The sequence below is a fragment of the Neofelis nebulosa genome, chromosome 17 (genome assembly GCF_028018385.1).
Source record: "Neofelis nebulosa isolate mNeoNeb1 chromosome 17, mNeoNeb1.pri, whole genome shotgun sequence".
Taxonomy (NCBI): Eukaryota; Metazoa; Chordata; class Mammalia; order Carnivora; family Felidae; genus Neofelis; species Neofelis nebulosa.
This window is the reverse complement of record NC_080798.1, coordinates 31794211-31820361: the sequence shown is the minus strand read 5'-3', so window position 1 is coordinate 31820361 and position 26151 is coordinate 31794211. Positions and strand designations below refer to the sequence as shown.

Here is a 26151-nt window from a genome sequence, read left to right as displayed (position 1 = left end):
CATAAGTATCCCTTTTTTCTGCTGCACAGTATCTGTGTGTGAAATTCTCTAAAGGGGTTTAAGTATTTACCCTGAACACTATCAGACGGTTTCTAAAATTTTCCTTATCCACTTGCAAAAACACTTCAAAGAGAATCATAAACATACTCCTTTGTGCTTTCGATGCACATTCTGTTTCTCAAGCTTAAGCCTGAATTCTCTTGGAATTGTAAATTTTTTTCCCAAAAAGACAGGAGAAACAATGCTTTTTTTTTTTTTTTTAATTCATTACTAAGTCTGCAGCAACTGAGGGAAAACCTGGAAAACTCTGTGAGAAATTTAGAAGGCAATCAAAGAAGGAACCAAACCCTGTTAGAAATTCATTGCTGAATTACACGTACAATTTCCCCTCAGATATTTTACTCTTAATAGAACAATACAGCTGTGGGGAATAGCAGTGGGTGGGTGGGGAGGGAGGAGGATGGAAAGAACCAATCTTCAATGAACACCTTTAAGATAATAAAAAATGTGAGCCATGGACTTTTAGCCCCTGTAACTGAAAAGTGTCTTTTCTTTCTCTTTTTTCCCCAAATTTCCAAAGCCACATAAATACGGGGGTCCCCAAACTCAGTGTCTGTGTACATAATTTGAATTATTGGGTGCTTGTGACTGTTTACCTGCTTCCAATCTGTGCTTATTCTGAGCCACTCAGCACTGTACCAGTCCAAAAGGGGAGAAGGGAACTTAAATTTTCATTTAAAACCACCAGACATCTCCTACCAATTCCTAAATTACTATAATATACTCTGCTCCTAGATCAGAAATGCTAATGCTGAAAAATGGAAGACAGGGTGATGTGTGCAAATGTAATTTAGTATATACATCAACGGCATAAGGGATACACACACACACACACACACACACACACACACACACACAAATAGGAGTTGGTGACTTCAGTATCAACAAGGACAAAAAGTTAACATTTATATCGCTTTCTTCCTCATACCCTCCAAAATCTTTAATCCTAGAAGATAGTTTAAAATGAACTTAGCTAATGGAACTGTAATAGAATAGCAAATACCGCTACACTCAGTATAATTTCAGCACGTGAGAAAGCAGCCTCGTTCCTCTACTCAGCTACAAAGAATTTAATCTAACACACTGTGATGATAGGGTCATTAATCTCTCCAAAAACAAAAACAAAAAAACCAAAAAACTGCTCTTCAGCTCAATCACTGCCTATGACTGTGTCACCTATACCAAGAAAGTCTCCACCAGACAGCAGTGGACAGCCACCTGGCATGAACTCTCCCAGATGGTTTACACAGGCCAAAATGACAAGGAAAAACACATGACTCATCTTGAAATTAAACTATTATAACTGACTTGTAAAGGACAACCTTTACGTCCGTAAGTCCATTTCCTCTCTTAAGACTTCAACAACAAGAAACTGGTAACAGAATTAAATAAAACACCTACTCACTTTCCACATCTCTCTGCTCTCCTGTGCCAAAATTTTAACGCAAATGGGTAGAATTTAAGTTACCTATAGCTTACCTAACATAATTACATGTTGTGTTTTACACCGTTTCAAAACGGATATATTAAAATGATCCCATCTTGGCTCCTACCCACTAAAGTCAATAAAGGTTATTAAGGCCAACTGCCATATAAATGCCCTGTGGTCCCCAGCAAGAACTGTCAAGACATGAAATGCAATTCAAAACATTCGAAATGATCAGGACCTGGAAAAGCATGAAGAAATTTCTCTCCAGTATATCAATCATCAGTACTTCCGAAAATGTCGACTCCGGAAATTATCCTAGAATATTTCCATCGGATTACACTAAATTGACCTTTTGTTTTTTAAGGTCAAAAGGAAATGAATAAATGTCGTCAATTTAAGAGGCCATCGCACCTAGCATTCTTTTCCGTCTCATTGTGAATTTGATGGTGTTAAAACGTTTTTATGGGTAAAATAAATGTCAGTTTTGCAAAGCGTGATACCAGACCCTAAGAGACACATGGCCTATCCGTTGGATCTCTGGCTACAGCAAGACTTCCTCACCTCACGGGAGACTTCGGCTTTTCATATTTCTCTTTACCCAGAAAGCAAAGCTTGTACGGTTTCTTTCAAATGGTAACTCTCTCTTATCCTGGAGAGTCTCCTCCTAAGACGCTAATCTTGGTTGTGAGGTGGTGGGCTGGCCGGAGAAAATAAAATAAAATACACACATTTGAACAGTGTTCTGGCATTATAGTGCCTTCCTGAAGAGGGAGCAAAGAAGAGAGAAAAGGCAAGGCTAACTTCTTGGGTTGTAAGAAAGGGTTGTGCTGCTTCGGGCTCAATGGCTCATGAATTCATGAGGTAATACTCAGGGAAAATACGATATTTTATCAGAATGCCATTCAAATGTAAGGTTTAACATTTACATCACAAGAGCAAGCACAGGGTAAAACTATCCTCGGGGAGAGAAATGGCAAGAAGAAACAGTGTGATAAAAACAGTGCTTGCTGGGACAGGGAATGGGAAGCAAAGGCTGGAGGAGTTTTAGAGGCAGTGGACTAAACTTTTTGAAATATGCGACTGGTTACGACATGTGAAGCAATTGCCATTTAATGGAGGAAAGGCGATTTCAAAGCGCGTTTTCCGTTCTTCTGCATCCAACCTGAGACTACACGTCCCAACCACAAAGTGGGGGGAGAAAAAAGAAAAAAGGCAACACAGAGACAGAGAGAAATCACAACACAAGTCCTGGTATGAGGGCCGTCCAAGGCTGCTCTACTCATAAGCAAAAGGTGAAAAGTGATGTGCGGATCGCCTGGGGTTTTTTTGTTTTGTTTTCACCGAAAGAGACCCACGCTACTGGGCAGAACAGACAAAATGCATTAATTAGAGAAGCCTTTCCACAACAGACACACATGCTTTTACCATTTTAAAAAAGCACAGAGATAAAGAAGAATCATTTGTCGAGAAGGAGAACGATTTTGAGTAACACATTCCCTGGAAGCAAAGGGAGTACATTCAGAAACGCTGTTCAGATTAGTCTAATTCTATAGACTCCAAATGTGCACCAAACACTGCACTTTTTATGTTAAATTGCTGTTGAATTTGTTAACCCACAACTGATTTCCTGTGTTATGGAATCTTGGAGATTACAGCTAACTTGAAGCAACAGGGATAATTCTTGACAGTTAATGGTACATTTGTATGCATTTTCCTGAAAGGCCGGCATCTTGAGGCCTCAAACAGGTAGCTCAACATTGCCCCCTACTGCTTGCAAGTGCAAACATATGAGGTGGGCTGGTACAAAGCAGGAATTGAACTGGCCGGGCCAGTTCACAAATACCAGATGGCATTGAGCTAACAGAGCCACAGAACCATAGGCTTGCCCAATGACTATGGTCTTCTGTCTCTTCCAATAGCAAAAATAAATTATTATGAATTTGTTAAAAGTCATTTAAAGAGGCTTGGAGCCATGCTTAAATTTAATTTAGAAGGATCATCCCTTTTATGTTTGGCCCAAACCTCCACTCTGCTGATAATGATCACCCTGAGGCTTGCTGAGGAGAGACACTGGGACCATTGATTTCACTCGGAACACTCAGTAATGCCACACCAACTGCAAGGAAGCTCGTTCTGGAGAATTCCCAAGACTGCTCTTCTTCTGGGTATTTTTTTACACAAGAGTTATAAAGTAAACAGAAGATATTCCATCTAACTGATGTGCCATGGTCCGATTAAAAAAAAAAATGACAACTAAATCTTTTAAATGAATTCATAATGAATATAATCAGTAAGCTCACAATACCCAAGACTTCTCTTTAAAAGACAAAAAAACAAAAAACAAAAAACCCTTGAACAAAGGTGGTGCAAAAATAAATTTTTATTTAGTGACGTATTTATTTATTTTACAAAATCAGTGAGTTCTTTTCTTATTAATTTGCCAATTCTAATACGTGGAGTCGTCAAGTTACAATCCCAAAGTCCACCTGATGTCTCAGACTCAAAGTCTGGTAAATAAAGAGGTTCTTCTAACTCATATGTAAATGGACAAGCCGAGAAGAACATCGTAAAAAAAATATGCCCTGTAAATGAAGTTGCCTTTATATATACATTCCATAAAAATGTAGCATACTCCACACAGGCTAATTTTAGGAATAGAACTAAGGAGATTTAGGCATGGACTTTTCATTACTTCCAACTCAGTTTTACAATGCTCGGTTTTATACTGAGGTTCAGGTCTTTGGCGGAATCCATTTTTGTGATACTCTTAGTACAATAAAAGAAGGATTATTAACATTCCTTCCTCAGACATAGATCCATCGAAAGGCATGATTTAAACATCCGAAGAGATGTCTGGAAAGCTAGGGTCCAGATTCCGACCTGGACTTTCAAACTAAGACCCCTCCAGGGTGGTGACTTGGTATTTTCATTATAAAACCTCGGTTTTATGACAGAGGTTGGCCACAGCTCCCCACTTGCGCAGATCGGATCCTTGTTTCCAGAACAAGTCTGAGTCTGTGCGGGCACCACCTCCAGGGTGCAGCAGGCTTTTACCACTTTTCCACTACATTTCAAGTTCAACGGTCTGGAGGCAGAGCAGCGAGGCAGTGAAGGGCGTGACCCTAGAGCCAGCCCTCCTGGGTTCAAATCCCCGTTCCCCCGCTTATGAGCCGTGTGATCTTGAGGAAGTTATGGAAACCTTTTGTGGCTCAGTCTCCTGGTTTATGAAATGGAGAACCATCATACCTACTTTATGGGGTTGCCGTAAAAGTTACATAAGTGATACATAAAACATTCAGAATAGTGCCTGGTCCTTAATAAGTATCAGATAAGGGTCTGCCATTACTGCTATTATTTAAATTGAGACTTAATTCAAAACTGGCAAGTGGCCTCAATTTCGCCTTCCAGCTATGCTTCTGACTCCACCCCCCCCCCCCCCAATCCCTTGCTCTGGCCGCGCTGGACTGCCCCATTTCCAGTCTCGTTTGTAGAGTTCCTGGAGCCTAATGCTCCTCTCCCAATGCCCTATCTGACCCTACGCCTCCCCATCCAAAGTCCCCAAAGGCAACATCTGCTGTTTCACAACAGTCCTGGTCCAGTGGCCTGAATTTAATACTCCCTCCTCTGGCCTGTGATTTTTTTTTTTTTTTTTTAATCTCTATTACAGGCTTTCATTTTAGCTAATGTAACACCTGGCTATATTCATGTCTCTCTCCTTGTTAAACTGAATGCAGCAGTTAAGCTACAGAGCCAGACTGCCAGGGTCTCCATCTTGCTCTGCGGCTTACTCTGTGACCTTGGGCGAGGCACCTAATTTCTCAATGTCTCAGTTTTCACGTCTATAAATTAAGGCTCATAAGGGTTTCTACACCTCGTCGGGCTGCTGTACGAACTTTAGAAGTTAATACAGGGAAAGCCCTTAGAACAGTGCCCGGCGCATCTAAAAATGCAAAGGCATTTTAAATCTTACCGTTCCATCGTGGTTCCCTCCTCGTCACTTCCTACCGTGCGTCCAGCATGGTGCCGTATATGTGGGAAATACTCAAGAAAATGCCCCCTGAACTCAAGTGAGCTTGTCCTGGCAAAATCCTGGCTGTTCCTGGCGAACAGTTACCTAACTCAATAATTTGGGATAATGAATTATGTATTTGCCTATGCAAATGAGGCAGCAGAGGGGTCACACAGCCCGGCATCCCAGAAAATGCGGCCCCGGACCTCAGGTACTTACCACACCTTCCATCTTCTTCCACAGTTCTTCCAGTTGGGCCATGGGTTGACACCACCAATCACTGCATTTTCTGTATCGGTTGCCTTGAAACCAAAACTGTCTCAGCCACTCGAACTCAACCTGTGGGCCATAAAGAGAAGGCAGTTGTTACAATGCCTTCATGAGGGGCAATCAAGGACAACACTGTCACCCGATTCTCCTCCAGTAACTTAATCGCCACAGGGTGAGAAAAGCTCAGCCTAACTGGTTTCCAGTAGAACTTGGGGAGTCTCCAGAGCATTTCTGCAAAGCCAAGAGAAAAGCAGTCGTAAGGGGCTCCTGGGTGGCTCAGTCAGTTAAGCGTCGGACTTCAGCTCAGGTCATGATCTCATGGTTCGTGAGTTTGGGTCCCGCATCGGGGTGAGCTCGAGCCCCGGGTGAGCCCCATTTCTCTCTCCCCCACCCCTCCCCACCCCTCGTGGGATTCTCTCTCTCTCTCTCTCTCTCTCTCTCTCTCTCTCTCTCTATCTCTGCCCCTGGTTCACTTGCACCCTCTACCTCTCTAAATAAATAAATAAATAAATAAATTTTACAAAAGGCAAGACAAAACACAAATACTGAGATCCTGAAGCAGCAGGATGCGCAATGTGGGACAGGGAAGATAGAATCAAAACATGTCTTTATTAAACATCTTTATTAAAGACTGATATTTTGAGCAAAACAGACATATACTAAGAGACAGCCAATTTCAAGATTTCTTAGATTTAAAATAAATACAGAATTTACCATGGGCCAGGAGGAGCTGGTGAGAGTCCTAGCCCTTATAACTAAACAATGCAAAGTTAATTATGGGGCATCCATTAAACCTACAGCCATTCAAATTGTTACTTTTCAAGTCAGGGCACATGTCAATAGGTAGAAAGAACAGTGAAGGCATTAACAATTGCTTTTCCTTCCTATGAACCTATATGGTTATTATTATGGTTATTATTTGCCTCCTTAACATTCCTCCTTCTATTCTAGCAAAACCTCACTATTCACTTGGTAACCGACCCCCTTCCCCAGTCTCAGTCCACGTGGTCTGGGTAGATCTCCAGCCCCAACACCAGGGATGCAGTGTGTGGCCCAAGTGTCAGCCAATCAGCCCCCCATATTTCTCTAGTCACAGAACTGGGTATGGAGACAATCGCGGTATGTTCAATCACAGTTAAGTCTAGATCCCATGAGAAGATCCAGGAAAAGCATTCTATATCCATGTCACCACCAAATGGGAAAAATGGAGACAACCCAGTAGGAAGCAACTGCAAGATAAAAAGATAAAAACCAGGTGCTGGTGATACCACCTGGCTCTTGACCAAGCTATTCCTGAAGTCATTTATTTATTTATTTATTTTTAAAACCTATTTACATTTTCTTTAAGGCTTATTTATTATTTTTGAGAAAGAAAGAGACAGAGAGAGAGAGAGAGAGAGAGAGAGAGAGGGGGGGGGAGACACAGAATCGGAAGCAGATTCCAGGCTCTAAGCTGTCAGCACAGAGCGCAACGCAGGGCTCGAACTCACAAACCGCGAGATCGTGACCTAAGCTGAAGTCGGATGCCTAACCAACTGAGCCACCCAGGAGTCCCAGAAGCCTTTTATACTTAAGCCAATTCAGGTTGAGGTTTTTTTTGTCCCTTGCAAATGAAATAACCCCAATGTATGTAGAGGAGAGGCTGAGTAAAGCTTTGGAAGGGTAAGAAATTGTTTTCTATCCACTTTCCAAATCTTCTAAAACTCATCTTCACCTTGAAAAATCAAATTTTACAGGGGCACCTGGGTGGTTCAGTCGGTTGGGCGTCCGACTTCGGCTCAGGTCATGATCTCATGGTCTGTGAGTTCGAGCCCTGTGTCGGGCTCTGTGCTGACAGCTCAGAGCCTGGGGCCTGTTTCAGAATCTGTGTCTCCCTCTCTCTCGGCCCCTCCCCCGTTCATGCTCTGTCTCTCTCTGTCTCAAAAATAAATAAACGTTAACAAATTTTTTTTTTAATCAAATTTTACTGTCAACGTACAACTCTATTTATCCCCACAACTCTTCTGACCTCTGCCCTCTAAAGAAATGTTGAGCTTTCACAGCTTAGAGGTTAATGTTGGGTCGTCTGACTTTTGCTACGGTAATCGTGTTCCCTAGACAGTCCAACTAGTACAACCTTTACCTGTTACCACAAAGAATTTCTGTATTTATCCATATTGAACTTTCGCGAGGCAAACAAAAGCAACTTGTGAAGATTTACCAATGGTGAAAATGGCTCAAATAACTAACCTGAGAACACCCAGTCATATGAAAGGGTTTCAGTTTACATTAACTAAATGTTTGTTTGATATGTAGAACTGATTTCAGTTAAAGCTGTTTAAACAGAAAAAAAAAAAAAAAAAAAAAAAAAGGAATGTGGACAATATTAAGACAATAGCTGCCGAAACTTATCTGTGGTATTTAGAGACAGTTGGTAACAGCAGTAAACCACACTGCTTTGAGAGGAGAGCGAACACAGGGCAGTTCAACTTCTCTGAAGATGCAGGTTTCATATTACTCACTACAAGAAGAGTTCTATTTAATAGATTTTGTGTGAAATTGGTTCCCATTATGGGAACAGCCTATTAGCAAAGCATCACGCCCGATGTCAGGGCAAGCTGCAAAGATTTGAAAAGGTTTTCTTATCTGGGGGCTGGTTATTTTCATTGGTGAAGACAAAACTTATAAGCCCTGGCAATCGTGGTATCCCAAGAAATAAAAATAAAACAGATCAGTATATGTAATTAGTTTATTCAACCTATTGGGGTACACTAGGGTCTAGATTTCAGTAAATTAAAGCCGCAGAAGGAAGGAGAGGGGCATACCTGGAGACTCTGCTATGAGACAAGAATGCAAAGGAGGACCCCATCCATTTTAATAAATCAGGACTTCAGCTTCCTCCTTAGATGCCCAGCTATCAGTTGAAGCAGACGGTGCCATGATTAAGAATAAGGAAGCGGGGCGCCTGGGTGGCTCAGTTGGTTAAGTGTCCGACTCTTGATTCGAGCCCAGGTCATGATCTCATGGTTTGTTTGAGCCCTGCGTCGGGCTCTGCGCTGACCCCGTGGGGCCTGCTTAGGATTCTCTCTCTTTCCCTCTCTCTCTGCCTCTACTCTGCTCACTCTCTCTCTCTCTCAAAAAATATTACATAAATAAACTTTTTTAAAAAATTTTAAAAAAAGAATAAGGGCCCTGGAGCCAGTTCAAACTTGGACTCCAGTACCAAATGGCTATGTCACCTGTAAAATAAAGACAATCACATAATAACCACATAGATTTAGAGTGAGGACTAGTGAGTTAATAATGAATGGGCTACTATATGCCAGGCACTTGCCAGATGCTAAGAAAGCAAACTGAACAAGGCCTACAACTTATTGTCCCCAAGGATCTCACAACGTGATAAAATTTTCTTAGCAAGAAAAGTTTTAACATCCATGTCAATTCATGGCCACCCCCCTTCCAGAGAGGCCAGTCAGTAAAGTTCAACGCTGAGCACTTACTCCCGGCAGAGTTTTATTCATGAGTTGAAGTACTTCCCATGAGATACAATCTTTCTGGGCATCAAATCCACTGGCATGTATTTTATTCGGTTCCATAACCTGACTTTTTCATTTCAATGTTGTGGGCAAAAAAAAAAAAACATTACAGGATTTTAAACAAATGTCACCCTCGCCATTTCCCCCACTGCCAACAGACGTCGTTGGCTGCTTCCTTAAAATTAATTAAGGAAGCATAGAATACTTCCAGCCATTTGATTCAGAGTTTGAGTTACAAAAACAAACAAACAAGAAAAAGTTATTTTTATTTTTTTCTCCCTAAACTGCGGGGTTAAGAAAAGAAAGCTGCAGGGTGGATACCCCACGAAAGCTGAAGCGTCAGGACTCGGAATAGAATGGAAGCCTTATCGCTTCCGGGGTTGAAAAAACAATCAAAGGTCAACCGTAGTGACTGACCAATAAAGTTCTAAGCATGAAAGGAGTAGGGTCTTCATCCCTTCTCCAGGGTGCACCCAGGGTTCCCTCCCTCCCCCCCCCCCCCCACCCCGCACAGGGAAGCTCAGAACTATCAGAGCAGAACCTAGAGACAAACCCTGAGGAGGGTAATGGCTGCCTTGGGGCCACGAACACTCCATGGGTGATGCAGATCCCCAGAGATGGGAGCGTCAAGGAGACAACACATAGCAACTCTTTTGAGGTTCTCTCAGAGCTCACGATGCTTAGACACCAAACTCCCACCTTCTGGACAGGCCCTTCAAGGAAATTCACAATTATTCAATCTTTTGAGCAGCTACAATACAAAGATAAGCAATTAGCCAAGGCCTACTGACAACCTAGAAGCCTTGCAGGTTCCTGAAGGGCTTTCTCAATCATCAGTGAAAAATGAAAACATGCTCACAATAGTGTCCATTTCACAACAGGGACTGCTGGGACAACTGTCCTTCATCACCCTCTTAACTAATCTGTACCTGGAACGGTCTCAGAGAAGATCAGTCAAGAAAAACTTTTCCCCTAAAAATGTCTAGGAAAAGTCTGAAGGGGAAGAAGAAACGGAATCCACCCACCTACCTGAAACCTCAGGCATTCAACAGCAAAGTTCAAAATCGTGACTTATGAGACGCTACCTCACCATTCATTGTAAACGCCTCCATCACTTCCACAGGTAGGCAACTGTCATCTACTTTTCTCTGCCAAGTCAGTGGGGGGCTCTTGATTTGGTCCCAGCTCAGCTCACGCAGGTCCCTCAGGGGATGCGTGAACATGCCCGCTGGGGTTAATGTCTCACCACAACACCTGAAATAAGTTATTTCACTGAGCAAGATGTTAGATGAGGGAGAGATGCTAATGTCCAATCTACTAAGAGCTACCCCATGAAGGCTCTTTCCCAGGAACTCCGAGGAAGATGCAGGTCTGACCAGACCAAACCATTTTTTTTTAATGTTTATTTATTTTTGAGAGAGAGACAGAGAGACAGAGCATGGGCAGAGAGAGAGAGGGAGACGCAGAATGCGAAGCAGGCTCCAGGCTCCGAGCTGTCGGCACAGAGCCCGACGCGGGGCTTGAACTCACGAACCGTGAGATCATGACCTGAGCTGAAATCGGACGCTTAACCAACTGAGCCACCCAGGTGCCCCAGACCAAACCATTTTTAAGAAGGAAAACAGCATAATAACATGCAGGAGGATTCTGCTTATCAGTGAACAAAAACCTTTGCTAAGCATCTTTAGTTAGGAAAAAAAAATACCTTCTAAAGGTACTCAGGTCTATTCCCCACAGTTCCCAAACTGCTTAGTTAGAAACCATCTAAAGGAAACAAGCCACATCTACACCCACAGAGCCTGAAGGCCCGCAACACATAAAACCCAGGGCTTCATCCTGTAATTGGTGCAGCAAAGGCACATAGCCTTTAAGATAGAGGAAATCGAACAATAAAGAACCCAGGGGGAATGATCATGGACCATGTACGATGCTATTGTTTCACAACAGGACATGGTAGAAAGTGATCATGTCAGTGCTCGATCCCAGGCCAGCGCGTAGGGCCAAAGAACAGTATATGATAACGTGCTTTGGCATATGGAATTCATATGAAGGAGGTGGCCTTGAAGAATCAAAGACTGGGGGGCTGGGCAAGGTGAGCACACACCATATTTAGATTCATGATCTCTCTCTGCCTTCGATTTCTAGACTAGCTTCAGGGGGCTAAGGCTTCTGATACACGTCTATCCCACTTCGCTAAGGTATACAGTGTCAAAAGCAGCCAGTCACTTGCTGAAGCTACTGGGCTCAGATGACAATATTCTACTATTAGATAAACAGTGTGATTTTATAGATTTCCCCCACCCGTTGATGATAACAAAACATCTCGGCCAGTCACAGAAGACCAATATGGCGGGGCGGGGGGGGGGGGGTGGGTGGCGCAGGGAATAACTCATGTTGAGTGTTGAAAAGAGCACCCATTCAGCTGGCCTGAATCCTGACACTGCAAGGTTTGTAGAGAAGGAAAAAAATCAGAATTTCTTTACTACAGACCAGAATTTCTTTACTGCAAATATGGAGGAAGACATAACTTTGCTCCCAAGTCTAATTCAGTGAGGTCACCGGGCCCATAAAACGCTTATCTTTCTTGAGGTTCTAGCTATCATCAGTGTCTCTACTTAAGGACAGATAGGAGAGAAAATGGGGCACTTATCAGGTACAGGGAAGGGAAGAAAGTCAGTCCTGAGTGCAGCTTATTAGCATTAGAAGTGGTTATTCTTTCCTTGAAAGGAAGAATTTCTTTGCCTTTTGTTCCAGAGATTGTGGCAATGTTTCACAAGGTATGGGGCAGTTCGCAAGATCCTAAATATCTCTTTAAAGACACTGTATGACCTCGTGGGAGCAGACATGGTTTCTCCTCTGCTCCAAAGCCCTCAGTGGCTCCCCACTTCCCTCTGAGTAAACAGGAAAGTGGTTGTCCTCATGGGGAGCTCCAAGGACTGATACAATCTGCTATTCCCCAGGCCCCTAGAACCACCTCTGTGACCTCATGTCCTCGAACTCACAGCCTTGCTCCTGCCATTTGAACCAGACTGTCCCTTACCTAGTCTGGAAACACCAGGCATTTTCCTACCTCACAGTCTTTGTGGCAGTTTGTCCCTCCACCCGAAATACTGTTCCCCAGATATCTACGTGGCTTCCTCCTCATCTCTTTCAAGTCCCTGCTCACAGCACATCTTCTCAGTGGGGATGTTTTCTAGTTATCTCAAGAACTATATGATGAGCAGGTGTATTAAGTTTATTATCTGTCCTCTCCCTGGCTTAGGATGCCTAGTTTACTCTTGTAAATTACCGTAAACTTTACATCCTAAAGCACACAGAAGAGTGCCAGGCACGCAATCAGTAATTACTTGCTGGAAGGACGAAAGAGAACATTTTTGTGTTCCAAATTCTCCGCCGATCCTTCCAATCCGAACAAAGAGAGAGTCTCGGGTTGGTGACAACCTTCAACAATTCTCCATGACTCGGGAACCTCTTTTTTCCTTTTAAAGTTTTTTTTTGTTTTGAGATCTAATTTGCCTGCCACAAAATTCATCCATTTTCAACGTCGAATTCAATGACTGTGAGAAAACACAGGAGTTGTAGGCTGCTCTCCCTGCTTCCCATGAATAATGGAGACTTCAGGCTCAGAGCCTTCTCCCGGCAAGAGAATCTGCTGGAAGGTAGTAACACTGCTCTGTTTACACTGGCGAGATCTCTCTGGTTCCTTTTTCTTTTGGCTAGTGATACTGGCTCGCTTCTTAAAGTGGTAATACAAAGCTTCCTTTTCAAAGAAAATTTATTTACATAAAAATGAGCCGAGTTTTTAAAAGTATTAAGTAGACAACAATACGCACAGTCCAAAGATAAAGCAAAAAGCTGAGAGGGTGTTCCTGAGAGCAGCACAATTGGTGAAACATTGGCTGGTGGGATCCAGAGCTGCTGGTCTCACAGACTGCAGACCCACACCTCATTCTGTAAACAAAAAGCGAGGTACGGACACTTGCTCCTGGGATCCGCCCACCCTTCCCTTTGGTCCTTGCAGAAAGACCATTCTTCATGGGTCTTGTGCTTCTGTGCGCCTTGTGAGCAAGATACTGACTTCCCTCTATCTCAGCAAGAATGGTTGGTATAAGAGAACAGCCTTGGAAGATATAGCTCATCTCCAGAACAACGGGCAGGGATGCTAACAGACTTGGAGGATAAAGACGGTGTCTTGTTTGGAACAAATGTCAGCCATGCTTACTGCCTATTATAAGAGATTCGGGTTCCCTTTGTTCTTCTCCTATAACCCAACCCTTGCAGGTGCATATGTAACCGGGCCTGCTCTGTGCTGCCCCGTGGAAAGAGAGGCTTGCACAACTGGCACAAAAATGCTGATACTCCGGCTGCTGCTATCGTTGTAAGTAACAAACTATTCTTTATCTCTCACTGAGGAATTTCAGGTCTTATACCCATATGAAATTACGGCAGATCAACTTGTTAGCTTGCAGGCAGCTTCCCGGTTCCTGAAAGTCCTCACCTCGTTGTGGATTTCCTCTCCTTGTTTCAGAATCGCAGGCTCAAAGGATTTCAAAGAAACATCACCACCGTCTGCCCCGTCACGGACATTCTGCAGAGCCACCTGGCAGCGCTGTAAGATATAATCCAAGGTTCCGGTGGAGCACTGCAGAGACAGAACCAGCAATCGAGATGAGGAGCAAAGTTCCAGTTCACCATCGACTCGTCCTAGGGGTATCCACATCTGTCCCTTGTCCATTACGCTCACCTGTTGCCCCCACAGCTCAGTCCCTATTCAACTTAAGAAATACTATAGTGGGGGCGCCTGGGTGGCGCAGTCGGTTAAGCGGCCGACTTCAGCCGGGTCACGATCTCGCGGTCCGTGAGTTCGAGCCCCGCGTCGGGCTCTGGGCTGACGGCTCGGAGCCTGGGGCCTGTTTCCGATCCTGTGTCTCCCTCTCTCTCTGCCCCTCCCCCGTTCATGCTCTGTCTCTCTCTGTCCCAAAAATAAATAAAAAACGTTGAAAAAAAAAAAATTAAAAAAAAAAAAAAAAAAAAAAGAAATACTATAGTGGCCGGCTCACTGGGCTCTGTGTTGCCAGCTTGGCCTCACTTGGGCCACTCTTCTGGCTGGTTTTCTTTCATTATATGGGCCTTATATCTCAAAACAGTGGGCTCCCTGAGGCTAAAGCCATGTGTGTGTATACACACGCACGCACGCACACACACACACACACACACACACTTTTATTGTATATTTCTTTTTTTTTTTTTCATTTTTTTAACGTTTATTTATTTTTGAGAGAGAGACAGAGAAAGCGCGAGCAGGGGAAGGGCAGGGAGAGAGGGAGACACAGAATTGGAAGCAGGCTCCAGGCTCTGAGCTGTCAGCACTTGAGCTCACGAAATCATGACCTGAGCTAAAGTTCGAATGCTTAACTGACTCAGCCACCCAGGAGCCCCTTATTATATATTTCTTTCTACGCATATTGCAGCATCTAGAACCAAGTACTAAATGTAAAAGAAACTTAGTGAGTAGTTATTGGACGAATCGCTAATTAACCAAGACGTCAAAGACACTGACTTCATTGTATAAGTGCCCTGGACCTCACAATGGGAAAGAAAAGTAACCAGCCCGATCAGTTCAGCGGTCCACAAAATGGAACGGTAATGGCACATACAAAAAAGTGAAGTTATAAGCACAGGGCAAAGGACTCATTTTCCTTTTCTGCAAAAACCATAGAGTTCACGGCCGCAAGTCCTTGGTAGAACAGGTTCTTCTAATCATGGAGAACACATGGCTCATGCCCTCAGGGCTTGTTCAAAGGCCTCCCTTGGTAGCTTGGTGTGGGCAGGGGCAGATAGCTAGTTCGCCCCTCTCTGTGTCTGTGGGAGAAAAGCAGAGGTCAAATGGACAAACTCCTCCTCTGAATGACGTATGTCAGAAAAAAAGAGGATGTGGACGGTGGCAACGTGATTTCCTAGAATGATAAAGAGCTACAAATGTCCTTTAGACCCGGTGAGGAAAAGGTATCTCGCAAGTGTTTTTATTTGAATACGTATAACTCAAACAGATGTCTTAGAACCTTCTAGTGCCCTGGTATAAAAATCAGTTGGGCAGCTACCGCCATTTTACGCAGTGTGTCACGTATAAGCCTGGGAAAAACAGAGTTACGGTGACAAAAACAGAAGCCTGACTAATATGTATTTTAATATGAAGACCTCAAAGTGCCGGGAGCACATCGGCAGGCAGCTCCAATTTGCTACCTAGAAAAAACAAAAAGGGGCGCTGAGTCACCACTCACTTTTGTCCCTGAGCCACTCCTACAACCTCTTATTAAAAGACATTCTGTCTATAAACATGTTGTATTCACACCTTTACTTTCCCAAGTATCAAGTGACCTACATGAGAGGTTACAATGCATTTATCCCGACAAAAGACTGGAAACAACCTGAATTTCCCATCAAAAGGGGACCCGTTAAATAAACTATGGTGGAGCCACATGGGGGACTTTTTTTTTTCCTGGGTGGACAGAGCTTTATCTGTTGTAAAGAGCCCACAATGAGGCCTATTTTTTTTGGCAGAGGTTGGGGGAACAATTTTATTGAGACATTATTCACATGTCATAGAAGTCACACATTGAAAGCATACAATTTATCGTTTTTAGTATATTCACAGTTAGGCAACCGTTTTGTTTTGTTTCTAATTTTTTTTTTAACGTTGACTTATTTTGACAAAGAGAGAGAGAGAGAGACAGAGTGCGCAGGGGAGGGGCAGAGAGAGAGGGAGACACAGAATCCGAAGCAGGCTCCAGGCTCCGGGCTGTCAGCACGGAGCCCCACGCGGGGCTCGAACTCAGGAACTGTGAGATTGTGACCTGAGCCGAAGTCGGACATGTAACCGACAGAGCCACCCAGGCTCCCGTAGGTGACCGTTTTAACAACTAATTTTAGAATATTTTTGTCATCTCCCCAAAACACACTCTGCACCCCTGTACAAACTCTGTGTCTTCTCCTCCCCTTTCTGCCAACCTTTTTTTTTAGCAGCTATTATGAATCAAGCTGCCAAGAACATTCATGTAGAAGTTTTCATTTCTCTTGGGTATGGAACTGCTGGGTCATACGGTATTGAAAATCCCGAGGAAGTGTCGCCGTGTTGTCCAAAGTGGCTGAACCATTTTATATTCCCTCCAGCAGCACATGAGGGTTCCAATGTCTGCACATCTTCCCCAGTACTTGTTACTGTGATTTTAATCATCGCCATTCTAGTGGGTGTGAAGTGATATCTCACTGGGGTTTTCATTTGCATCTTCCTGATGACTAATGATGTTCAACATCTTTTCATGTGTTTATTGGCCGTTTGTAGACCTGCTTTGCAGACATGTCTATTCACATCCTTTGTCATTTAAGAATATTGGATTATGTATCTCTTTAATTAACGGTTGTAAGCGTTATTTATATATTCTAGACACGAATACCTTGTGAGACAAGTCACGTGAAACTACTTTCTCACATTCTGCAGTATCTCTTTCCACTTTCTTGATGGAACCTTTTGGAGTATCAAAGTTTTTAACTTTGATGAGGTCCAATATATCTATTTTTTCTTTGGTTGTTTGTTCTTGTGGTGTCATATCGGAAAAAAATCATTGTCTACTCCGAGACTTATATATTGATAAGCAGTTATCACCAAGGCTTACTAAAACCAAAGTGCAGAATAGTATATAGAGTAGGCTACCATTTGTATAAGAAATATCAACACATATTTGCTTGTATATGTATTAGGCATCACAGAAAGAAAACTAAGAATCTGATAATACTGGGTACCTCTGGGGAGAAGGAGCTGGTTGGCTTTAGGAGGAAGAGAGAGACTTGAAACTATTTATTCTTAGGTTCTTTTTAGGTTTTGAACCATTTGAGTAACTACCTATTCAAAATATAATGATATATAAAATTTAAACTTAAAAAAAAAGATATTCAGGAGAATGGAGTTCTTCTGTTCCAACCGGAAGAAAACTAAAATCAGATAAAGGTCAAGAGCCATCAGACATAATCTAGTCACATGTAACCAAAAAACTAAATAGATTTCTTCTCCGATTAACTAAAACGAATTTCAGAACATCGCTTCCTTAAGAGTCTGTTTCCTACATATTTTGAATAGGCAGAAAATTGCAAATCATTTTGTTTGCAACAGGTGAAACAAGAAAGAAGACATTTTTATAAAGTAAGTGAGGGCTATAATGCTGCATGGATTTTCCCCTCTTCTATCGAGGGAAACAGCAATGTAACTTTCATGTCAGAAAAAAAGTCTTTTCCCTCTTTTATTACTGAAAACAATAATATATCATGAAATAAGAATTTCTAAGTAAGATAAAAACATGATCCTGTCATCTTTCCCTATTTTTATTATTTTCATTGCACGTGAGTCTTTGTCCACACAGTTGTGACCAGTCAGTACACAACAGTGTATATTCTGTTTTTCTCTGTATGTAAGTATTCAAAACTACCATTTTCAATGATTGCTCATTGAGCTGATAATTTAATTAAGGAGTCATGTGCTACAAAGGCACCGAAGTTCTGCCCAACTTTTCACTACTCTTAATCACTCTAAACATCTTTGTATGTATATAGATATAAACATATATACACATATAAATATATACACATACATACAAATACGCACACACATACATACATACATATACATATATACTTAATGGTTTCCTAGGTTTGAGTCCAAAAAAATAGTGTTATGAGATCAAAAATATGCGTATTTTTATGGTAGTTGAACACATCCCCACATAGTTCACCAAAAAGTATGCCGATTAGAAAAACTTCCAGAACTATATGAATGTATGTTTCACTGTAACTTTACCAGCATTGATCATCAGCAGTTTTGACTTTCCACGGAAATAAAAAATCACCTTAAAATGATGAGTTTATAATGTGAATTGAAACACAGCCACACTCCTTTGATTCCATATAGTCTCTGGCTTCTCTGGAGTTACAATGGCAGAGCTGAGCAGTTGCGCCAAGATCTTACGGCCCATGGGCCACGGTTTGCTGACCTGATCTATACTTCAGAAAGCAAGATAGTCACATCGTTCACATCGGATGTGTCTAATTAGTAAAGAAAATATATCTTGTGGCTTGAACTGAAGTGCAGAGATTATAAAAGACCTAGATTTGAGATACTGGTTTTCTCCCAATAGCGTTACCATAGATATCCACCTCCCTATTTAAAAGTTAATTAACGCTCGCGATGTTGCCTAAAAATGAGAAGATACCAATACAGCTGTGACTAAGCAGAAAATGCTACACCTCAGGATATTCTGAAAGCACTGCTACTCTAATAAAATTGGTCTGCCTGGAAAAAAAGGAAATAAGGCTGCAGGGGGACTGTTCAAACCGTACTCTGGCAGGCCCCTTTTGGAGGTCTGTGTAGGTACGGACTTTTTTTATGGCAGGGGGTGGAGGAGGAGAGTTTTAGTCCCTTATTTGCATTTGCCTGCTGGACCGCTCCACGGGGCCTGTTCAAAACTGAATGCACTTCCCCTAATGTCTTCAACTGCCATTTCTACTAATGGTAACGGCATCCCTAAATCACCCAGGCTTGAGAGTTGGCCAAGAGCCTGGCACAGGGAAAGCATCGAATGAAGAGTAAATTCGTTCATTCTCGCATTCATTCTTATGTTCCTCCCTCCACTCAGACAGTCCTGCCGTCGCAACTTCCTGAGAGAACTTACTTTTAGGTCTCTAAGATAAGCACCTGTGTGTCTTTTTGTTTGGTATCTGTCTCCCCGACTCACATGCAAGTTCAACAAAGGTAGTGGCCAGGGTGGTCATGCTGATGATTCCATCTCTCAAGCCTGGAATGCTGCTGAATGCACAACAGGCACCCAAGTATGTACATATGTGTGTATGTATGTATGTACGTATGTATGTATGTTTTTAATGTTTATTTTTTAATGTTTATTTATTTTTGAGACAGAGAGAGACAGAGCATGAGCGGGGGAAGGGCAGAGAGAGGGGAAGACACAGAATCCGAAACAGGCTCCAGGCTCCGAGCTGTCAGCACAGAGCCCGACGCGGGGCTCGAACTCACGAGCTGCGAGACCATGACCTGAGCCGAAGTCGGAGGCTCAACTCAGGTGCCCCTTGGCACTCCAATATTTAGATGAGTGAATAGAAGAGAGGAGAAAGGGACATGAGGAAGGCAGGAAAGAATGTCTGATGGGCTGGCTGGCATCTTGATTGAGTAGACACTCGTGCCCTCTCTGTCCCATAGCAACGTGACCAGTTCACGAGAAAAGCTATGGACTTAACAAAAGACGTGCCACTGCCTTGCAGACTCAGTCTCAGGACTGAAAAGGTCTTGTGCTTGTGTTTCCCTGCTACTTTGTTGTATCCCTTCTGCCCAACTTCGCACCCTGATCCCCCTGTGGTAGGATGAAAAGTCAACCTACAAAGCAAAAGCATAGATAACAAGTTTGGATACAAGGTCAACTTGTCGTCCTTCTCATGATTATTCTCCTGCTCTATGGAGCCCTTCTTAACTGATCACTTAGTATCCCAGGGTGACTATTCAGAGTTTTTCCTCACCTCTTAGGTTACCATTCTGAACTGGTCTAATCAGCTGACCATCAGCCACTGCAAGTGGTGGCAGAATTGAGCAATAAAGTCTAGGTTAGGAACACAACTGGGGAGCTCAGAAATTCCTTGGCACACTGTAACTTTCTCCTTAATTTACATTCACATGCCCAGAAGCCTGACCGAAAAGTTAAGGGAAATGTAAATTCCCAACCATCAGAGCCAGTCACAGCTAACACATGCACAAGCACACAAATCCACCCCATTTCCTGCTGGCCATCTCCTGTCCTTGACCTTGACAGATACAAACCCCTCAGAAAATCTCTAACTAGGAACACCTGCCGATGATGTTTTACCTTCTCCAAGAAACATAACCCCAAAGAAGCAAAATACACTTATCCCGTGCTGTGAGTACACTGTTTTTAAAAACTGTATCCAACACAACCCAAAGCTGAAAAAGCAAGTAAATAAAGGCTCAAGTCAAGTTCGATGGAAGCAATTTTCCTATCAACTACTCTTCCAAAACTCTATGTGAAATTGCTCATTCCAACCACTACTGTCACATCCAATTAAGTTTGAAACACATTTTTATTTACACTTACCTCTGCCACTCGGTGGGTGGAACTAAATCGAGGTGGTAAACCAGCCAAAACGCAGTGTTGGTGGGTGGCATTGAGATCATCTGTAGGAAAAATACCAAAAATTAAAGAAAATAAAACCACACACACACACACGCATACGTACACACACATTTATTAGTCACTATAATAAACCATTCAACAAAAATACAATGTAAACAGTAAATCCGTTATTCAACAACAACAGCCAAGGAATTAACACCTACTTTGAATTCTTTAAACCATTAGCTATAACTGGGATGACTTTGTATGTGCATAAGTATTACGGATAGACATCAAAACCATGACATGCCCAAGAGTAAAAGGGGATGTTAATTATTCGAGGACAACAAGTATAAACCAGGACGGTCTTTAGCAAACAGTACATATGGCTACCCTATTTATGTGTGGTCTTATGATGCCCTCCCACCACTAAGTTTACTATTTATGAACTTTCTCTTTCTCATGATACATCAAATTCTATCCATGCCTTTAGATAATAAGCCAATTTTTTTTTTTTTTACATTATTTGGGGTGGAACAGCTTTCATCTGAAAATCTGCCTCTTTCTCTCCCCAATCAAAATATCAATTTTGCCCTAACAATTTTCCAGGCAAAAAACCAACCAACTCAGCAGTTGCAAAGTTTTGGCACTCAGAACAGAATTCAAGCCTATGGATTCACAACCCAAGAATGGAGTAGGTGGTGAATTCATCAGTTGAAAAATAAGCTTAAAACCACATGCAGTGGAAGAAAACCAACGGCCAAGTTGCTGCATATTCTAAGAAATGATGCCACAAGTCAGGCAAAAAATCTCTATCACCTCTGCTTAGGACATCACTCCCTCTATTCCAAAGAAGAGAACTGAACAGTATTATTCCCCAGCACTGTATGATTTCCCAGATAGGCAACAGAGGCTTCTTACCAAGATACCAAGACCCACAATGATTTATACTAAAAGACAAAGACCACCACACCCCTTATGTGTCAGGAAAATTAACTTCTAAACAAAATAACAGAAATGTGAAATGTCAACTGAAGGGCTCCTGCTTCTGAACATTCTGGAAGAACAGTGAGAAGGTCTGCCTTCCTACCTGAAGCAACTATTAAAGGGACCAACACTAGGAAACAAAGGTTTCTGACACTGGAAAACAGAGAAAGATATAATCCCCGGGATAGAAAAATAAAATGGGTGAGCCCTAAAATTGCCCTAGCTTACTACCCGGAACAGTTTCGAAACCAGAATAGAGAGTGGGGAGTCAGACAGAACCCAGAGTTTTCAGCTTTCCTTCTTGCTGAGTTGCGAGGACAGAAACTGGAGCTTAGGAAGCCCAAGGCAACGAGGATATGTACAACAGAACACTGGAATAGAAGAACCTGCACGGACAGAAAACAAGCGGACATCGGCCGAAGGGTTCCCTCAAGTCTCTGGCTGAGCATTGACAAGGGCGTGTGTGAATGAAAACTTCCCAAGGACAGAAGAAGAAGCAGCAGCAAACAATAGGCTGAACAAATGTCAGAGCTCACACAGGGCTGGGGAGGTTTTGTGTTCTCGGCAGCTAGAATGGCTCCTGCTACGTGAGAGAATGGATAGAGTCCTTGGAAAAGCATCACCTTAGTAGCAGGGCTATATTAGTTCTGTGTCAAAGATCCACTTGACAGCTTAAAAGCAAGCCTCCAAATGATTCAAGTTATTCCAAATAAGTTAATTAGTCACTAGAGCAAAGTCCAACGCTACTGAAAAGAATTTAACAAAATCAGACACCAAACAAACTTCACAATATCCGGCATCCATTCAAAAAGTAACAGAGAAGGGGGGTGCCTGGCTAGCTTAGTTGGCAGAGCATGCGATTCTCAATCTCAGGGTTGTAAGTCCGAGCCCCACATTGGGTGTAGAGATGACTTAAGAGTAAAACCCTATAAAAAAAAAGCAGGAGAGGAGAAATGAAAGACATACATGACACATAGGTACATATAAGATATATAGGCATATATAGGTATATATTATATAGGTGTATATAAGAAATACACATATCTTTCTTTTCTTTCACATATATATCTTTCATATATATAAATAAATGAAATGAAGCTATAAAGATGAAAAATGTAGTCTTTGGAATTAAAAAAAAAACACAGTGAATTAGATTAACAGCACTTCTGGCACTGCAAAAAAAAAAAAAAAAAAAAAAAAATCAGCGACCTAGAATACACAGAAATAGAAACCATCCAAAACTGAAGCATCGAGAGAAAAAAGACTACAGGTAACTGAAAAGGCATCAATGACCTGGGATACTATTTATCAGTTTAACGTAAATGTAATTGGATTCTCAGAAGGGGGAGAATGATAGAAAAAAAATATTTATCTGAAGAAATGATGGCCAAAGAGAAAAATCAGAACAAAGAACAAGGGCAACAAACAGAAAACATTAACATATAAGGTAACTATTAAATCAATTATATTAGGGTTGCCTGGGTGGCTCAGTTGATTGAGTGTCCAACTTCAGCTTAGGTCATCATCTCATGGTTCATGGGTTTCAGCCCTGCATTGGGCTTTGTGCTGACAGCTCAGAGCCTAGAGCCTGCTTCAGATTCTGTCTCCCTCTCCCTCTGCCCCTCCTCACTTGCGCTCTCTCTCAAAAATATATAAACATTAAAAAAATAAATAAATTATATCAATAATTCTCAATGTCAATGGAGTAAGTACACCAATTAAAAGACAGAGATTATCAGAGTGGATGCAAAAACAAAACCCAATTATACGTTGTCCACAGGAAATTCACTTAAGTATAAAGACACATACAGATTAAAAGTAAAGGGATGGAGAAAAAAATACTCTATGTTAACACTAATCAAAACAAAGCTGAAGTACCTATATGAATTTCAGACAGAGTAGACGTCAAAACAAGGAAATTATCAGGAATAAGAGGGCATTACATAAAGGAGTCAATCCTCCAGGAAGATACAACAATCCTTAATGTGTATTTGCCTTATAAGACAGAGTCAAATTATGTGAAGTAAATCTAATAGAATAGAAAGGAGAAATAGACAAATCCACTAATACAGTTGGAGACTTTAACACCCCCTATCAGAAACAGAAAGATCCATCAGGCATAGAATCAGTAAGGACACAGGTGAACTCAAGAATACCATCAATCAACTGGATATAACTGACATCTACAGACTACCTCATCCAACAAGAACTGAATACACATTCTTCTCAAGCTCATATGGAACATTCACCAAGAGAGATCACATTCTGGACACAACACATACACACACACACACACCCACACACACACACCAAAATTTAAAAGAACAGAAATCATACAATATCTGCTCTCAGACCATAAGAATTAAACTAGAAATCAGTACCATAAAGACAGCTGGAAAATCCCAAAATACTTAAGAGATTAAGCAGCATACTTCTAATTTACATGGCCAAAGAAGAAATCTCAAGAGAAATTTTAAAGTATTTTTAACTAAATGAAAATGAAAATACAACATCAAAATTTGTGGGATACAACAAAAGCACTTCAAAGAGGAAAATTTAATACACTGAATGCATATATTACAAAGGAAAGATCCAAACTCAGTAATAAAAGCTTCAACCTTGGGAATTTAGAAAATGGAGAGCAAATTCAATCTCAAATAAAAAGAAAAAAATAATTAGAATAGAAATCAAGGAAATCAAAAACAGAAAACTAACGGAGAAAGTCAATGAAACAAAGCTGGTTCTCTGAAAAGATCAATAAAATCAATAAGCCTCTGTCCAGACTAAGAACAAAAGAGGAAAAACACAAATTATTAATACCAGAAACAAGAAAGGGAACATCACTACAGATCATATGGACACTAAAAGGCTAATACAGTAATACTATGTATAGCTCTATGCCCACAAATTTGATAACAGAGATGAAACGGACCAATTCCTTTGAAAGACTAAATCTTCCAAAACTCACATAAGAAAAAGACAATCTGAATAGGCCTATTTGTACTAAAGAATGAATCAAAATTACTAACCTTCCTAAACAGAAAGCTCCAAGCCTAGATGGGTTCACTGCTGAATTCTACCAACCATTTAAGGAAGAAACTATGCCTATTCTTTACAGACTCTTCCAGAAGAAAAAAGTGGAAGGAAGACTTCCTAATTCATGCTATGAGACCAGCGAAACCCTAATACCAAAAGCAGACAGATATTACAAGAAAAGAAAACTACAAATTAATATTCTCAAGAACATGGATGCAAAAATCCTCAAAAAATACAGTATTAGAAAATAGAATCCAACAATGTATATTTTATATACTTTTATATATATCTTATATACTTATATGCCACAACCAACTGACATGTATCCACATATGCAAGGCAGGCTCAATATGTGAAAATCAATTAATGTTTTGTCTCCTGTTTGTCCATCTGTTTTCGTTTACAAGGGCTACTCCAAAGAACAAATCAAAGCACACCTGGTGCAGGGTACAAAATATTACTATGAGTAGGGTAATAAAATAACCAAAGTCACAACAACAGAGAGCACATAACAATCCCCGAAAAAACACCTCCTGAAGGGCCAGACCCTGGACAGCATATGACCCTCCTTTAATATAGCAGTGCTCGCAGGTGCAGAGCACACAAGCTTTTAAAATGCATAAGGAACAGAAAACTAGCCAAAATGACAAAACGGAAGAATTCTCCTCAAAAGAAACTCCAGGAAGCAGCAACAGCTAACGAATTGATCAAAACTGATTTAACCAATATAATGGAACAAGAATTTAGAATAATGCTCATAAAATTAATCGCTGGGCTTGAAAAAAGCTATGAAACTTGAAATTGGCCACAAGAAAAAGTCTGGAAAACCTCCAAAAGCATCGAAGTTAAACAACACCCTACTAAAGAATGAATGGGTCAACCAGGCAATTAGAGAAGAAATTAAAAAAATACATGGAAACAAATGAAAATGAAAATACAACAATCCAAACACTTTGGGATGCAGCAAAGGCAGTCCTCAGAGGAAAATACATTGCAATCCAGGCCTATCTCAAGAAACAAGAAAACTCCCAAATACAAAATCTAACAGCACACCTAAAGGAAACAGAAGCAGAACACCAAAGACATCCCAAACCCAGCAGAAGAAGAGAAGTAATAAAGATCAGAGCAGAAATAAACAATATAGAATCTAAAACAACAGTAGAGCAGATCAATGAAACCAAGAGTTGGTTTTTTGAAAAAATAAACAAAATTGATAAACCTCTAGCCAGGCTTCTCAAAAAGAAAAGGAAGAGGACCCAAATAGATAAAATCATGAATAAAAAATGGAATTATTACAACCAGCCCCTCAGAAATACAGGCAATTATCAGGGAACACTATGAAAAATTTTATGCCATCAAACTGGACAACCTGGAAGAAATGGACAAATTCCAAAGCACCCACACACTTCCAAAACTCAAACAGGAAGAAATAGAAAATTTGAACAGACCCATAACCAGTGAAGAAATTGAATCAGTTATCAAAAATCTCCCAACAAATAAGAGTCCAGGACCAGAAGGCTTCCCTGGGGAATTCTACCAGACATTTAAAGCAGAGATAATACCTATCCTTCTCAAGCTGTTCCAAAAAACAGAAAGGGAAGGAAAACTTCCAGACTCATTCTATGAAGCCAGCATTACTTTGATTCCCAAACCAGACAGAGA

At 41.4% G+C, this 26151-nt stretch overlaps 1 protein-coding gene across 5 annotated transcripts in view; it reads right to left on the bottom strand.

Annotated features, from left to right (window-relative positions):
* Positions 1-26151, bottom strand: part of FTO (FTO alpha-ketoglutarate dependent dioxygenase) — a 393377-nt gene that overhangs the window by 194703 nt on the left and 172523 nt on the right. For all 5 annotated transcript variants that reach the window (XM_058708756.1, XM_058708757.1, XM_058708759.1 and 2 more), the window contains exons 5-7: positions 20449-20528; positions 13782-13925; positions 5718-5837 (exon numbers count right to left, since the gene is read on the bottom strand). In XM_058708756.1, coding sequence (XP_058564739.1) covers positions 5718-5837; positions 13782-13925; positions 20449-20528 — 344 coding nt within the window. The remainder of the gene's footprint in view (positions 1-5717; positions 5838-13781; positions 13926-20448; positions 20529-26151) is intronic.